The sequence below is a fragment of the Taudactylus pleione genome, unplaced genomic scaffold (genome assembly GCF_031769625.1).
Source record: "Taudactylus pleione unplaced genomic scaffold, aTauple2 ptg000053l, whole genome shotgun sequence".
Taxonomy (NCBI): Eukaryota; Metazoa; Chordata; class Amphibia; order Anura; family Myobatrachidae; genus Taudactylus; species Taudactylus pleione.
In genome coordinates this window covers 43,587,488-43,603,695 of record NW_028284455.1, presented here as the reverse complement: position 1 = coordinate 43,603,695, position 16,208 = coordinate 43,587,488, and the positions used below count along the sequence as shown (strand labels likewise).

The 16,208-nt window shown below is 44.8% G+C and overlaps 1 protein-coding gene across 9 annotated transcripts in view; it reads left to right on the top strand.

Annotated features, from left to right (window-relative positions):
- The window catches only part of TRAK1 (trafficking kinesin protein 1), a 186,792-nt gene that overhangs the window by 134,478 nt on the left and 36,106 nt on the right, over window positions 1–16,208 (top strand). For all 9 annotated transcript variants that reach the window (XM_088462849.1, XM_088462827.1, XM_088462825.1 and 6 more), the window contains 5 exons: window positions 1,934–2,050; window positions 3,366–3,466; window positions 6,506–6,614; window positions 7,366–7,444; window positions 7,612–7,742. In XM_088462849.1, the coding sequence (XP_088318975.1) occupies window positions 1,934–2,050; window positions 3,366–3,466; window positions 6,506–6,614; window positions 7,366–7,444; window positions 7,612–7,742 (537 nt within the window). The remainder of the gene's footprint in view (window positions 1–1,933; window positions 2,051–3,365; window positions 3,467–6,505; window positions 6,615–7,365; window positions 7,445–7,611; window positions 7,743–16,208) is intronic.

Below are 16,208 nucleotides of genomic sequence, written 5' to 3'. Positions count from 1 at the left end.
TGTCTTAAAATCATTTATAAGGTATGATAGTAATTCTAGCAAATGTCATTATGGTGAGCTGTCCGGTTCTAAGCTCTACAAGACTGCACAACAAGTGATTAGTTTACACGCACTTGCCTAGAAGGAAAATGTCCCCTTAAATATTATTTATATGCTATCAGTAATTGTAGGGGTCTTTTGATAAATAATTGTCTAGATGGTATTTATCACTTGTTTAGTTTTCAGTGACACTGAGGATCCATGTTACAGTAAATCATTTGACAGAACTACATTTTAAAAACTTTTAAGCGAGCACACACAGACCGGTCCAGCCTTGGTCACCAAGATCCATCTTTTATGCTGCTTAGGGTGAAAGGCCAAAACATATGGGTGAGTGGGGTAATTGTTCTGGTAGTGCTGTTAGTGCTCATCTGCTGGTCATCTTTGCCAACATTTTCAAAAATGATCCAAGTTTGATAGAATAATTCTTGGATATAACGATTGCTGTGGAACCATTACAAGCCACAGTAAGCCTTCACTAGCCTGGTCTTTGTGAAAGATATATGTGAATATAGTTATTAAACCTACAAAGAGTTACATTTAAACATGTAGCTAGTAACTTGCATAAACTATTTCCATATCACAGAAAAGTAAATGATTGAACCACCTGTACTGTCTGTGGTAAATGAGGTCTTAGTGGTTTTGAGAAGTAAAAGTTGCAATGGTACTGGTTCATACAATCAATTATATAGAGGACTTTGATAAGGGTGTGCCAGCTATTTTGTATCACGTTGATAACAACAAAGTGCACAGTTTCTTTGCCTAAACAATGTACTAAAGTAAAGTTACAATGCACATAGACACTATTATACTAGATGTAAATTTCAGTCTGTGGCTTGCACAGCACCTGTTTGGTGATGTTGCCTTTAGCTAGTTGAGCACCGTATGAAAACTGTTCCCTAGGTCACTGCAGAAATGCAGGTGTTGTTGCCAATAGCAATTAATCAAATTACTTTTAAAAGTGTAGTTTGACACTGATCTATTTGCTACAGGTTATAACTCCGTTTTGTTCTCTGTTTACTGTGGAACACATTTCATAAATGTTCCGTGATATGTTTGGGAGAAGCTGATCAAAAATTAAGAAAAGGGATCTTGTGACATTCCCAAATGCTGGATATGTAGGCTTTTCAATTCCATCACAGAACTGGTAGATTTTCTGTATTTTATTTCCATATATAAAGTATTTGTATATGTTATCAGCCATTTATGATGACCTCTAAAGTGACTTCACCAAGGCTTAAAGGTAGGGTGCCTGATGTGCACATGAAACCGTTTTCCCCTGAGTCATAGCTTTATCTTGGATTCTTTTGTTCTGATAAGCTTCAAAAACATATATTCATGTCCATTATTAGCAACTGTTTGATATGAATTAACTTGTATTTTAAGATTAGTCATCTTTTAATAGCAGAAAGTGTAGTACATCGTAACTAGTGCTTGAATAATAGTTATTTTGCTTCATTTAATGTATATCTGTGTTGTGCAACCATTGGAATTGCCCCTTGGTGTAGTGCAGAAACAGGTTAATGGAAAGGTGCTCATCTGTGGCATGAGACTTATATTGTTGTGCATTTGTTTTCAACTCTGTGGGGTAAATTTACTAAAGTGGGAGTATTTAAAAGTGGAGATGTTGCCCATAGCAACCAATCAGATTCTACTTAACATTTAACTAGCACCTTCTAGAAGATAATAGCTAGAATCTGGTTGCTATGGGCAACATCTCCACTTCTAAAAACTATCACTTTAGTAAATTTACCTCTGTGAATCTAACAGACTCCAGTCATCTTACTGTCCTTTTAGTTTTGGAAAGTACTGTAGTCCAGTGCAATCACTACATAGACTTCAACCAGAGCTGCATATAATTTCTTAAGATCTATTTTTCTCCCCGCACTCACAGAAAGAACGGGATCTAGAATTAGCTGCTCGGATTGGCCAGTCTTTGTTGAAGAAGAATAAAACACTTACAGAAAGGAATGAGTACCTGGAAGAACAAGTTGAACATATCAGAGAGGAGGTAAAGATTCCCAATAATGTGGACTCAGCAGTCAGCCCTATGACTTTGTAGTGGATGAAATTTACGATTTCAAATTTTACCTATGGGATACTGTCAATTATTTATTACCAGTAATTTATACAGCGCACACACATTCTGCAGACTTTAAGGAGTATATTTAGTCATTCGCATCAGTCCCTACCCCAGTGGGGCTTACGACCCATACTCCCTCCCACATGTACATACAAACGCATATTTACAAGGTTTTAAATGAAACTACCAGTATGATTTTTAGATTGTGGGAAATAACTGGTGGAAACTCATGCAAAAAACTGAGGAGAACAAACTGTACATAGTTAGGACCTTGGTGGGATTCTAAGCCAATACTGTGAGAGAGTATTGGCAACCACAAACGTGCTGCAGACAGAGAAATGCCTGCTGAGTGTTTAGATCAGTTGGTTAATACACAAGTGTCATTCAAAACAGACTGCAAATTATGGTTTATTATTATTGCTCTTTATAAAGTTCAGTTAAAGAGGTTTATTATCATACAAAATATTCCACATTTTATTATTCTGGCTTTCTTCCCCAGGTTTGCAAAGTTTTCCATGATATGCTACTAGTAAAAAGTGGACGTATATTAATAAATATATATATATATATATATATATATTTTAGTGTAACCATTGTATCTGTGCTTGTATTTCTCAGCAGGGAAGTTAGACACCCACACACTGTCTGCAGTGTATTTGTCTATTTGAAAAATCTTAAAGAATCAGGTATTTGTTGTACTATCTATAATTGTCCTTTAGGGTTCTAAGCCTTGGATAGAGTTAAAGTGACAACCAATCAGCTTCTAACTGTCATTTTTCAAATACAGCCTCTAAAATGACAGTTTGGAGCTGATTTGTTGGTACTTTATCTCTGTTATATAGACTCCTTAGTCATTTGAATTTAATTATAATCTTCACCTTGGCTAACCTGGAAATATCATCTTGTGTTTTATACAGTGATGAGGAAGGTTATGTTTTATTTCTCTTGTAGTTTCTGGAACCTTTGAGCTATGGAGGTCTGACCAAAAAATATATTTCTCATTTCTATTTAAATGTCACAAATGATAAAAATGCTACATTGTGTGTCCTCTAACTTTATATGTTATCGGCGTCCTGGACTATTTATGGGTGGATATGATCGGTCCTAATTATCCATTTTCTTTTTCATCACATGCAACACAGTATAAGTTAATCATTCAGGCATATTTATATGTGTATAGATCTGTATCCTGTACTGTTTTCATGTACAATTATGATTTCACCTGAACATTTGGCTTCTTCAGGTGTCGCAGTTGCGTCATGAATTGTCCATGAAAGATGAGTTACTTCAGTTTTACACCAACGCAGTTGAGGAGAGTGAGCCAGAGTCCATCTGCTCCACCCCGTAAGTCACTGCCATCCTCTTACTCAGTGTTGTGACCTCATGTGGACAAAGTGCGAGTTACCTCCCTGGGAGTTCTGCCTCTCCTCACAATATTCCCCTGTTAGGTGTTTATTTGTATAGGGAGGGAAAGCACTGGACAGTCCAAAGAGATAAGAGCTAACTAAAGATCGTGCTAAGTAAGGACAGACTATGAATACATGCACGCATCTGTATTTTACTGTAGCAGGCTTTCTTATATTTGATATGTTTCAAGTTACATTAATTTTAGCTGCCCAGACTTGGAGCATCTCGATGTCGAGGAATAAAATGTTGTAAGCAATTTTGTTTCTGGGTGTCTCCATTAATGACAGGATAAGAATAAGGAGGGATAGCATGGTGCCTCTCAGGAGTGGTATGAGAGTCAGAGTGCGTTAGGCAAACTGGAAATAATTAGTGCTAATGTCACACCAACATATGAAAATCAGTGACTGTTTCATAGAATGTAAATACAGTACATTTAATGTGCTCCCATTATGAAGAATAGTATATTTACAAGTACTGCAAAACATAGGCTTGTCATTTCCAAATGACTTTATCTTCAGTTTATATGATTTATCTAATGGCTAAGAAATGAAAGAAAAGTTTATCTACCTAATCTGTAAGTGGGTTTCTTAATATACTTTTTCACGTTAGGTGTTAGAATACTTTCTAAGAAAAAGATTTGGATTCTTTGCCGTAGACTCTGAAGACTAAAGTGTATATGTTGAAACATTTTATAGAGCACTTGATCAATACAGTCAATATATACAGTCAGGTGCATAAATATTGGGACATTGACAGAATTTTCATATGTTGTCCTCTATTCACCACCACAATGGCTTTGAAATGAAACAAACAAGATGTGCTTTAACTGCAGACTTTCAGATTTAATTTGAGGGTAATTACATCCAAATCAGGTGAACTGTGTAGGAATTACAACGGTTTCTATATGTGCCTCCCACTTTTTAAGGGGCCAAAAGTAATGGGACTATCAACTCAAAAGCTATTTCATGGACAGGTGTGGGCTATTCCCTCGTTATTTCATTATCAATTAAGCAGGTAAAAGGTCTGGAGTTGATTCTAGGTGTGACATTTGCATTTGGAATCAGTTGCTGTCGACTCTCAATATGAGATCCAAAGAGCTGTCACTATCAGTGAAGCAAGCCATCATTAGGCTGAAAAATCAAAACAAACCCATCCGAGAGATAGCAAAAACATTAGGTGTGGCCAAATCAACTGTTTGGGACATTCTTAAAAAAAGAACGCATCGGAGAGCTCAGCAACACCAAAAGACCTGGAAGACCACGGAAAACAACTGTGGTGGATGACAGAAGAATTATTTCCCTAGTGAAGAAAAACCCCTTCACAACAGTTGGCCAAATCAAGAACAATCTCCAGGAGGTAGGTGTATATGTGTCAAAGTCAACAATCAAGAGAAGACTTCACAAGAGTGAATATAGAGGGTTCACCACAAGATGTAAACCATTGGTGAGCCACAAAAACAGGAAGACCAGATTAGAGTTTGCCAAACAACATCTAAAAAAAGCCATTACAGTTCTGGAACAACATCCTATGGACAGATGAGACAAAGATCAACTTGTACCAGAGTGATGGGAAGAGAAGAGTATGGAGAAGGAAAGGAACTGCTCATGATCCAAAACATACCACCTCATCAGTGAAGCATAGTGGTGGTAGTGTCATGGCGTGGGCATGTATGGCTGCCAATGGAACTGGTTCCCTTGTATTTATTGATGATGTGACTGCTGACAAAAGCAGCAGAATGAATTCTGAAGTGTTTCGGGCAATATTATATGCTCATATTCAGTCAAATGCTTCCGAACTCATTGGACGGCGCTTCACAGTGCAGATGGACAATGACCTGAAGCATACTGCAAAAGCAACCAAAGAGTTTTTTAAGGCTAAAAAGTGGAATGTTATGCAATGGCCAAGTCAATCCCCTGACCGGAATCCGATTGAGCATGCATTTCACTTTATGAAGACACAACTGAAGGGAAAATGCCCCAAGAACAAGCAGGAACTGAAGACATTTGCAGTAGAGGCCAGGCAGAGCATCACCAGGGATGAAACCCAGCGTCTGGTGATGTCTATGCGTTTCAGACTTCAGGCTGTAATTGCCTGCAAAGGATTTGCAACAAAGTATTAAAAAGTAAAAGTTAGGTTTAGGATTGTTTAGTTTGTCCCATTACTTTTGGCCCCTTAAAAAGTGGGAGGCACAAATAGAAACCGTTGTAATTCCTACACCGTTCACCAGATTTGGATGTAATTTCCCTCAAATTAACTCTGAAAGTCTGCAGTTAAAGCACATCTTGTTTGTTTCATTTCAAAGCCATTGTGGTGGTGAATAGAGGCCAAAATATGAAAATTCGGTCAATGTCCCAATATTTATGCACCTGATTGTACATACAGTAAACATGATGGGTTTCTCTAATTAAAATATGACCAAATTTTTTAAAATTGATCTTTCACAAGAGTTGTTGTGCTACACCTATAAACTGTGCTCAGTTGTATAGTAGGGACACATGCAAAGATCATGCTGCTATTTGCAGATATCTGTGATTCTGTTAGGCCCGGCTTTATTTTCCACGTGCAGTATACCGTTGTTTTGTTGCTTTTATGTCACACATCCATTGTATACACTTTTTACATACAACAATCCATCTTAACGTCTCACATACAACTCACCATGTATACATACAACACCCCATGTATTTATTTATTTATTAACAGTTTCTTATATAGCGCAGCATATTCTGTTCCGCTTTGTATACAAAAGGCACTTCTCGCATACATCACCCCATGTATACATTCATACATCACCCCATGTGTGCATTCACACACCACCCCATGTGTGCATTCAACACTTATTACAGCTCTTTTTATTTATGGAAATCTGTACTTTTGCCTCATTTGAATTATTATTAATGTTTGGTTTTTTTTTTAAGTTCAAGTATATATTTTTAAGTATATAATGTTCTTACATTGTAACTGATTCTTTTTAAGTCTAAAAAGAAATGAATCTTCATCTTCCGTCCAAAATTATTTCCACTTTGACTCCCTGCAAAAGAAACTGAAAGATCTAGAAGATGAGAATATTGTTCTCCGGTCTGAGGTGAGATCCCATACAGTTCTTCTCACTCTATTACAATTGGAAGATCATTTTATAGGTGGCATATTTTATGTATCTGTGTGCATGTAATTGTCTGAGACGGGTAGTCTTAATATTGTGCATAATGTGCTTTGTCTAAAGCAGTGATGGCAACCAGATTCATTTTGGAGGCCACATTGGGCGGCCCTCAAACATTAAAAAGGAGCGCACATTACTGTTAATCACAATAGTAATTTAAAATAATAAATTTGATCAGTGAAAGACATATTTCTAATAATATATCAACAGGCCTTTTAAATGAGCATTACAAGCAATAACAAGCAAATATGATGGCAAGCAGGAAGGAGCTGGGGGATGCAAGTGAGTTCTCTGAGGTCCGCCTATTGCCCATCTTGCTGCAGATTCTCATTGCAAAACGTGGCTCTTTACTGACATCTAGTGACTGAACGAACTAATACAGATCTATCTTGTATTCTTTAAGTCTTCAAAATTATTGTGTTTGCGCTGTATGGACAGTGAGTGATAAACGTTGCACAAAGAAACCTGGAGTTTTCACGCTAGAATGTACTGTATGTGCAAAATACTGAGTTTCCCTTGTGTTATATGTATGATGTAAAGGCAAGCCTTTTATTTATGACAATAATTTTGATGGAAGTGGGATATCATGCAGCTAGGAAATATATTACTTAAGTTGGAGACTTCCTTATAAATTTTATATTTACACTGTCCCCATGGTATTGTGTTGTTTTTACAGGCATGTCACTTGGAAACTGAGACCATCACATATGAGGAAATAGAACAACAGCTCGTCAATGATTGTGTGAAAGAACTAAGTAAGTCATCTGCTAACCAGTACATTCAGTCCTTCCTACTCTAGCAACAAATCAAATGAATTATGCATTTGTTTCTGAGGATCAGTTTATGCCCCTGACAATTTGCTACCTTTTTATTTTCTATGTTTTCTTAATATGACCCCTTAATGTGACCCCCTATATTTCAGGGGATGCCAACATCCAGATTGTCAGCATATCAGAGGACTTAGCAAAGAAAACTGAAGACGCAGCGCGGCAGCAAGAAGAAATCACTCATTTACTGTCTCAAATCGTGGATATTCAGAAAAAGGCAAAATCTGTAAGTAGGGTCTAAAAACAAAATTAGAAATGTCAATCAGTATGTCCATTGCAGACTGCTCTACTTGCCAGCACGCTGAGACTATTGTATACAACTTTAGTGCAGCCATTCCCGTGTAGAGTACAGTGCATTTATTTATCAGGTAGGCTCTGGATGCAGGAATGCCTAGGGTAGGATTTTTCAAATCTAAGAAACACTATTTGTGTAACTCAGATTCTTTAGGTTGGATCAAATTAGTTTGTCTGTAAATCATGAGACTTTATATACACTGAAGTGCCAGAAGTCATGGGATAGATGCCTAGTATCGTGTAGGACCCCTTCTAGCCCAGCGAAGCGCAGCAACTTGATATGGCATGGATTCAACAAGTGGACGGAAGACCTCTAGAAAGATGTTGACCCATGCCGCATGCATAGCTTCCCATTGGTCCCTGATATTTGTAGGTGCAGGATTTTGGGTTCAAATGGACCTCTCCACCTTGTCCCATAAATGCTCGATTGGGTTCATGTCAGGCGAATGTTGTGGCCACACCATTCGTCGGAACTCTCAAGAATGCTCCGCGAACCAATTCTGGACAATTTTGGACTGATGACATGGTGCATTATCCTGTTGCAATATTCCATCATAGTGGGGTTACAATGAAGTCCATGAAGGGCTGCAAATGGTCATCAAGCAATGTAACGTAGTGGTTACCGATCAATGACGAAGGTAAAGAACGCTGCACTGTCCTGCTAGTATGTGTCTGATACCTCCTGCATTGAATGTGGAAGTGATTTGAGCCAGTGTTGGTTGTTTGTTACCACGGACAATTCTGGCCACACTCCACTGGTCGTGATCATTAAGCACCCATGGTCGGCCACTGTGTTGTCCATGCTGGGTGGTAATTCCTTCCATGGTGTATTCCTGGTACACACTCGACACCGTAGATCGAGGAATGTTGAATGCCGGCGTAACTTCGGAAATGGAATTTCCCATACGTTGGGCGTTCACTTTCATTCCCTGTTCGAACTCACGATAATTCACGTTGCCTTGCCATGAGTAGCCTAGAAGGTTTTCAAACTGACTCACGAGATGTCTGATTACAACTGATGCAAATCTGGGCATTTTCAAGACCTCACAGTACCGTGACACCATCTGCCATTACCTTTAACGTAACTGGTTATCCCGTCGGCACTTCAGTATATACTCAATACAGAGTATTGGACTCCGGTACATCTGAGTAGGCTGGGAGGTTAGTCTTCTACTGCCTGTCATAAATGTGGGGCGTCTGCTGCTGCTTTCTGGCTTCTGCTGTGGTCCTGTCCTTTAATTGCTGATTTCTGGTCTCAAGTCCCAGGCTGTTGGGCTAACTCTGGGGTTAAACTATGCCTGGCAGACCCGAAAATTTGTATGTTTGGTCTTGCTGATGTTCTAAACTGTTATCTGTACACTATTCTAGTTACACTTGCCCAGGTGTGTATTGCCAAATGGATGGCTTCACAAGCCCGCTCTCTTCCTTCCTGGATAAGTTTGGTGAACTCTATTGTTTCACATGAACGATTTAAGTATTTGAAACGCAAGTGTCTGTTAAAATTTGATAGGGTGTGGTCCTTTTTGGAGATCTACCTGTTACGCCATAAACTCTACATTTTCTTTTCTTAAAATGAAGAGAAAAAAAAAAGAATATTTTCTACTTCAGGGTCCATAGGGTATCCACAGGATACCTTGGGGTATAGGTGTGACGTCAGTCGCAGGGCACCAAAGAGTTAAGCTTTCAGCCTCCCAGGATGCACTAGGTCCCCCTCCTATACCCCGCCCCCGGGCCAAGGCACCTCAGTTTAGTTTGGTGCCCGGCCGGAGTCGGGTGCACCTGTTGGAGTGGGGGCTAGAAGAGCCCCTGAAGCTTTTTCTTCATGCAGCTGTGGCTGCACATCTGGATGAACAGCATGGACAGTCAGTCCTGACGTCCATGCTGTCTTCCCTACACCCCGCCGGTACCAGAACGCCGGTACTGATCCGGGGATGCTGGTGGGCGTCTGGGGTCACAGCTAGCGGTGACCCCAGATGCTCCGGACCATGGCCGGATTCAAGGGGGACAGAGGTAAGCAGCGGGGTCCCGCGGTGGGTCCCCGCTGATCACATGGTCCTAAGTCCCCAGGCAGGGGGCTCCCTGGGGACTGGCTGCAGCGTGGAGCCAGGCGACCAACCTGCGCTTCCACTACCCCCTGGGACAGCGGACCGCAGCAGAGCGGTAGCGCTGCGGCGTCCCATGGGTTAAATGCATGCCAGGGGAGCGCGCCTTCCCTGTCTCACAGCCGGCGCCTCCCCCGCTGCACACAGCCCTCTCTGCACTGTGCTGACTGGTCCTGTGTCAGCGCTCCTCCCCCAGGCCAGCTTCTCTCTGCTCCTCGGCGGCCATCTTCTCTGCAACGCATGGTGAACGCTGCTGGAAGTCTGGAAGGAAGCATCGTGGTCTGGGTCCCCCCGCATACCTCTCCTCCGCTGTGGCTCAGGTCTGTGTATGCAGCGCTGTGTCCTACCAGGCCCTGTGTCTGTGTAGTTGAGTGATCAGCGCTGTTAGTGCAGGAATTGTTATTTCTCTGCATTATATGTGACTGTGCTAGCGCTGCCTGTAACTTTTTTTCTCTAAACTGTCAGCTTTATTACTGTCCCTGTTCTTTCTGCTAAAGCCCTTGCGGTGCGGTGCTGCAGGGTGGTCTCTCGCCTATTTAATACTTAATTGGTGAGAGAGGTCACATACGTGGTGCCATCATGTCTGAAAGTGATTTTCCCCTCCGGCTACAGTGTACCACGTGCAAAGTACCGTTAGCGGAGGGGGAGGGTAGCGCGGAGGGCCTTTGCCGGCAGTGTTTGTCCATGGCGCGGCCTATTACGGTTACAGCACCGGTACAGGAGCCGCCCTGGGCTTGTTTCGCTCAGGCGTTAACAGCTTTAGTGGGCCAGTTAGCTCCGCAGCCCGCGTTTACTCCGATGGGTTTGTCCCAGCAGTCTGTGGTGTCGTCACCCATGCAGGGGTTCCCACGACAATTGGTGGTACCCCACAGTCTCTCTATTTCCCCGCTCCCGGGTTCTCAGGAGCCAGCGTGGGTTAACTCCCTGACGAGTTCTGTACAGCACTTGTCGGATGTGTTGCAAGGGGAGTCTGTGATGCGGCCTCATAAAAGGCCGGTGGCGTCTCTGTCCGCTCCTTATGAGGATGACGAAGGGACGTCTGATGATGGGGAGATTCTGGATCCTTACGATCAGGAACCTCTCCATACTAAGGACGCTGATGCTAAGTCCAAAGTATATATTCCTGGACTTATTCGGGCGGTCCGCACAGCCTTGGTGATTGAGGACGAAGTTCCCCCAGCGGCTAAATCTAAGTATGCCTTTTTCAAAGATGTGAAGGGCGATGGGTCAGTTGGTGGACCATTTAGAGGAGGCGTGGAAACAACCTGGCAAAAGATACCAGCCGCAGAGACGCCTGGCGGTGGCTTATCCGTTCGCGGATAATTATTTTGCTAAGTGGGAATCCCCTCCACAGGTGGATTCTCACGTGACCCGTCTTGTCCGTAGTGCCACATTGCCGATGCCATCCATGTCCTCACTTAAGGATGCTACGGACCGCAAGGTAGAAATCTGCCTGAAGTCCGCTTATTCCCTTGCAGGGGGGGCAGCACGGCCGGCTATGGCCATTTGCTGGGTTGCCAGAGCGATGGAGCGCTGGGCGGATTCATTAGAGGCTTCTTTTGAATCCGACTGTCCGGCCGAACAGGCGGAGTTGATTGGCAATCTCCGTGATTCGGCCACCTACATCAACGAGGCGGCTCTAGACATTAGTACTCTGGTGTCTAGAATTTCTTCAGCAGCGGTAGTTGCTCGTCGCACCTTGTGGCTGCGATCCTGGAAGGCGGACGCAGATTCCAAGAAAGGTCTGGAAGCGTTGCCGTTTACCGGAGAAGTTCTCTTCGGTCCGGATCTGGATAAGATTGTGGCCACGCTGGCGGCAGCCAAATCTGCTTGTCTCCCGTCGGCCGCTGCTCCTTCTGGTTCTGGACCATCGTCCTTTCGGTCATCTAGGGCCCAGGGCAGGCCCAAACCACAGTCGTTTCCTCGACAGGCTGGCCCTAAGAAATCGGTCAAGCCCCGGAAACAGGCATGGAGTACCAGACGTCCGGCCCCCAAGCCAGATGACAAGCCTGCGGCCTAACGGTCCAGGTCTCCCCTTGGGGGATCCCAGGGTGGGAGGCCGCCTGCTGCAGTTCTCCCGGTGTTGGTCGTTCACTACGACAGACACTTGGGTTCTGGAGGTGGTCTCCCACGGGTACGCCCTCTCCTTCCGGCACAGACCCCCGGCTCGATTCTTCACCACGGGTCTACCATCAGACCGGAACAAGGCTACGGAGCTGTGGAAGGTATTGCACACTATGCTCCAGGCTGGAGTTATAGTGCCTGTTCCATTCTCCCAGAGGGGCCAGGGTTTCTATTCAAATCTATTTTTGGTACAGAAACCCAATGGGTCATATCGTCCGATTCTCAACCTCAAAGCACTCAACAAGTCTTTGCGGGTCCCGAAGTTTCGGATGGAGACCCTACGGTCCATCATTCTGGCGCTGGAACCTGGGGACTACATGGTGTCATTGGACATACAGGACGCTTACCTGCATGTCCCTATTCTTTTGCGCCATCAAGAGTTCCTTCGGTTTGCAATCCGCAGCGACCACTTCCAGTTTCGGGCGTTACCTTTTGGCCTGGCGACAGCACCACGTGTTTTCACCAAGGTGATGGCGGTCATGGCGGCTTCTCTGCGGCTGCAGGGAGTCCGCATGTTGCCGTACTTGGACGACCTGTTATTGGTGGCAGGATCTCCAGAGCTCCTGTTAAACCACTTGGACCTGACCATTGCACTGCTGCAACGGCACGGCTGGCTAATCAACTGGCAGAAGTCCACTCTAATCCCGTCTCGGAGGATTCTGCATCTTGGAGCCTTATTGGACTCGGGACAGCAAAGGATCTTCGTGACGGAGGACAAGATCTCTGCTTTACAGTCAAGGGTGCGCAGTTGTCTGCACAGCCGCCGGGTGTCCTTACACTCGGCGATGAGGTTACTGGGCTCCATGGTGTCGGTGTTCGACATGGTGGAATACGCCCAGTTTCACTCCAGACCTCTGCAGCACCTGATCCTGTCCAAGTGGAACGGGCTGCCTCAGTCTCTGAAGTTCCAGACGATTGTGCTCACCCCGGAGGTTCGCCTGTCCCTTGCGTGGTGGTTAAAGACGACCCACCTCAACAAGGGACGTCCGTTCTGGGTTCCAAATTGGGTCCTGTTGACAACGGACGCCAGTCTTCTGGGCTGGGGAGCAGTTTCGGGTCCACACTTGTTCCAGGGCAGGTGGACGCCGACAGAAGCGGAGCTTCCTATAAATATCTTGGAACTCCGTGCGGTCTTCAATGCTCTCCTGCAGGCACAGCGGTTTCTCCAGGGTCACCCGGTGCAGGTCCAGTCGGACAATGCTACCACCGTGGCCTACATAAACAGGCAAGGAGGAACTCGCAGTCGGGCGGCTCTCGTAGAGGTCTCTCGGATCCTGGTTTGGGCGGAGCGCAATCTTCCGGCCATATCAGCGGTCTTCATCCCGGGAGTGCTAAATTGGGAGGCGGACTTTATAAGTCGCCAGGACGTTCATCCAGGGGAATGGTCCCTGCACCCGGACGTTTTTCAACTACTGGTGGACAGGTGGGGTCTTCCAGAAATCGACCTCATGGCGTCCTGGCACAACAACAAGTTGCCGGTGTACGGGTCTCGCACAAGAGACGAAGGGGCGTCTCTGGTGGATGCTCTGTCCGTCCGGTGGACGTTCAGGTTCGCATACCTGTTCCCTCCGGTCTCCCTTCTGCCACGGGTAATCCGGAAATTCAAACAGGAAGGAGGGACGCTCCTGTTGATAGCTCCCGCATGGCCCAGACGGCACTGGTTCTCAGACCTTCAGGGTCTGTCCGTGGACAGTCCTCTGCGGTTGCCGCTACGACCGGACCTTCTGTCTCAGGGTCCTTGTCTTCACCCGGACCTGACTCGGCTGTCTTTGGCGGCGTGGCTGTTAAGACGGCCATGCTGAGGTCCCGGGGGTTTTCCAGCTCTGTGGTGCGTACCATGTTACGAGCTCGGAAACCGTCTTCCGCGAGGATATACCATCGCGTGTGGCATACGTTCTTCCAGTGGTGTCGACCGAGAGGTTATGCACCGCGGGAGTTTCGTCTGTCTCGGATTCTCGCCTTCCTGCAAGCGGGACTAGATCATGGGCTTCGCCTTGCTTCTTTGAAGGTACAGGTTTCGGCCCTATCTGTCTGGTTTCACCGTAGGATTGCTACAATCCCGGATGTGCGCACCTTTATGCAAGGTGTTCTCCGTATTCAGCCGCCCTTTGTTCCACCTGTGGCGCCTTGGGATTTGGCTGTGGTCCTGAGGGCTCTCCAAGGACCGCCGTTTGAACCACTGGGCTCAGTGGATATTAAATGGCTAACAGCTAAGACTGTTTTCCTTCTGGCCATTGCTTCGGCCAGATGTGTTTCTGAGTTAGGGGCTCTTTCTTGTAGACCCCCTTTCTTGGTTTTTCATGGGAACAGGGCAGTGCTCCGCACTCGGCCCGAGTTTCTTCCCAAAGTTGTTTCCCAGTTTCATGTTAACGAGGAAATAGTTGTTCCGGCCTTTAACTCATCGGGTCTTTCCGTGGGTGAGGCCTCTTTGGAAGTTGTGCGGGCCTTAAGGACTTATGTTGACCGCTCTTCTTCGTTTAGGAAGTCGGACGCTTTGTTTGTCCTCTATGGCTTCCGTAAAAAGGGTTGGCCTGCTTCAAAGCAAACTTTGGCAGCCTGGATCCATATGGCTATTTCTGAAGCTTATCTTCATGAAGGCCTACCGGTCCCTCCTTCTCTGAAGGCTCATTCCACTAGGTCTGTGGGTCCTTCGTGGGCAGCTCGACGTGGTGCCTCGGCAGTTCAGATCTGCAAGGCTGCTACGTGGTCTTCTGTCCCTACCTTAGTGATGTATTACAGGTTTGACACCTTCGCCTCTCAGGATGCTTCCTTCGGGCGGCGGATTCTCCTTTCTGCACAGGAGCGTCCCCACCCTTAAAGGATACTGCTTTGGGACATCCCCAAGGTATCCTGTGGATACCCTATGGACCCTGAAGTAGAAAATATGAGATATGGTAAGAACTTACCCTTGTTATCTCTATTTCTACGAAGTCCATAGGGTTCCACAGGACTCCCGCCCTGTCGCACCTGTGCTGCAGATGGGCTTTGCTCTGGTCACCGGTTTTCCGTCTCCCTCTGGTGAGAATGTTATTCTTGTATGTGTCCAGATCTTTGTTCTCTCTCTTCCTTCTCCTCCTCCGTCCTATGGCTTGGTAACTAACTGAGGTGCCTTGGCCCGGGGGCGGGGTATAGGAGGGGGACCTAGTGCATCCTGGGAGGCTGAAAGCTTAACTCTTTGGTGCCCTGCGACTGACGTCACACCTATACCCCAAGGTATCCTGTGGAACCCTATGGACTTCGTAGAAATAGAGATAACAAGGGTAAGTTCTTACCATATCTCATATTATGTACCTTGTTTCTCTGGCTGTTCGCACAAAAACAGACAAATCTCAGGTGCACAACTCCAAATTATTAATAATATATAAATGCAATAAAATTTTGCAATCAATAGAGGTTTTTAGCATAATCTTGGCCAAGGTTATGGGCCTACCCACCATATCCAGGTAACCTCTGTAGGGTAGGTCCCTAACATACTACGATTCAAATCCAGAGCGCAGGATACCCCCAAACTAGCCCAGCTAAGCCGCCCCAGGGCACCGCCATAGTAAGAAAAGTGTAGTGTGAAAGAGATAGTTAGAAGCAGCTACTGCTGCATATAAAGAATGAAAATAAAAAGTGAGGTACATATATAATAAACAAACAGTGAAGGGTTAAAATGTGTTATAAAAGAAAAATGTGTTATAATGCGGTGCCCTGAAACAGATCAACAAAGGCAATCCAGGGGGACCCACGCCCCAAAAATGAACCAAAGTTGCACTACAGTATATAAAACTTGTAGGACTTACCTAGAATTGTGCCTATTACTAGTGTGCATATTCATCACAAGACTCCATGCTTTTAAACCAATAAGGTAGGGGTGCTAATCCAGACTGAGGGCGTCTCCTTTCCCTCAGGTGTGCAATAAAGCACATTAAATGGAGTATATGGGAAAGATTTCTGGACTGCACACCCTAAATATATATATAATGGGAGGTGCTACCTGATGAGACAAATTGCAGGCACAAAAACAGACAAATCTCAGGTGCACGACTCCAAATTATTAATAATATATAAATGCAATAAAATTTTGCAATCAATAGAGGTTTTTAGCATAATCTTGGCCAAGGTTATGGGCCTACCCACCATATCCAGGTAACCTCTGTAGGGTAGGTCCCTAACATACTACGATTCAA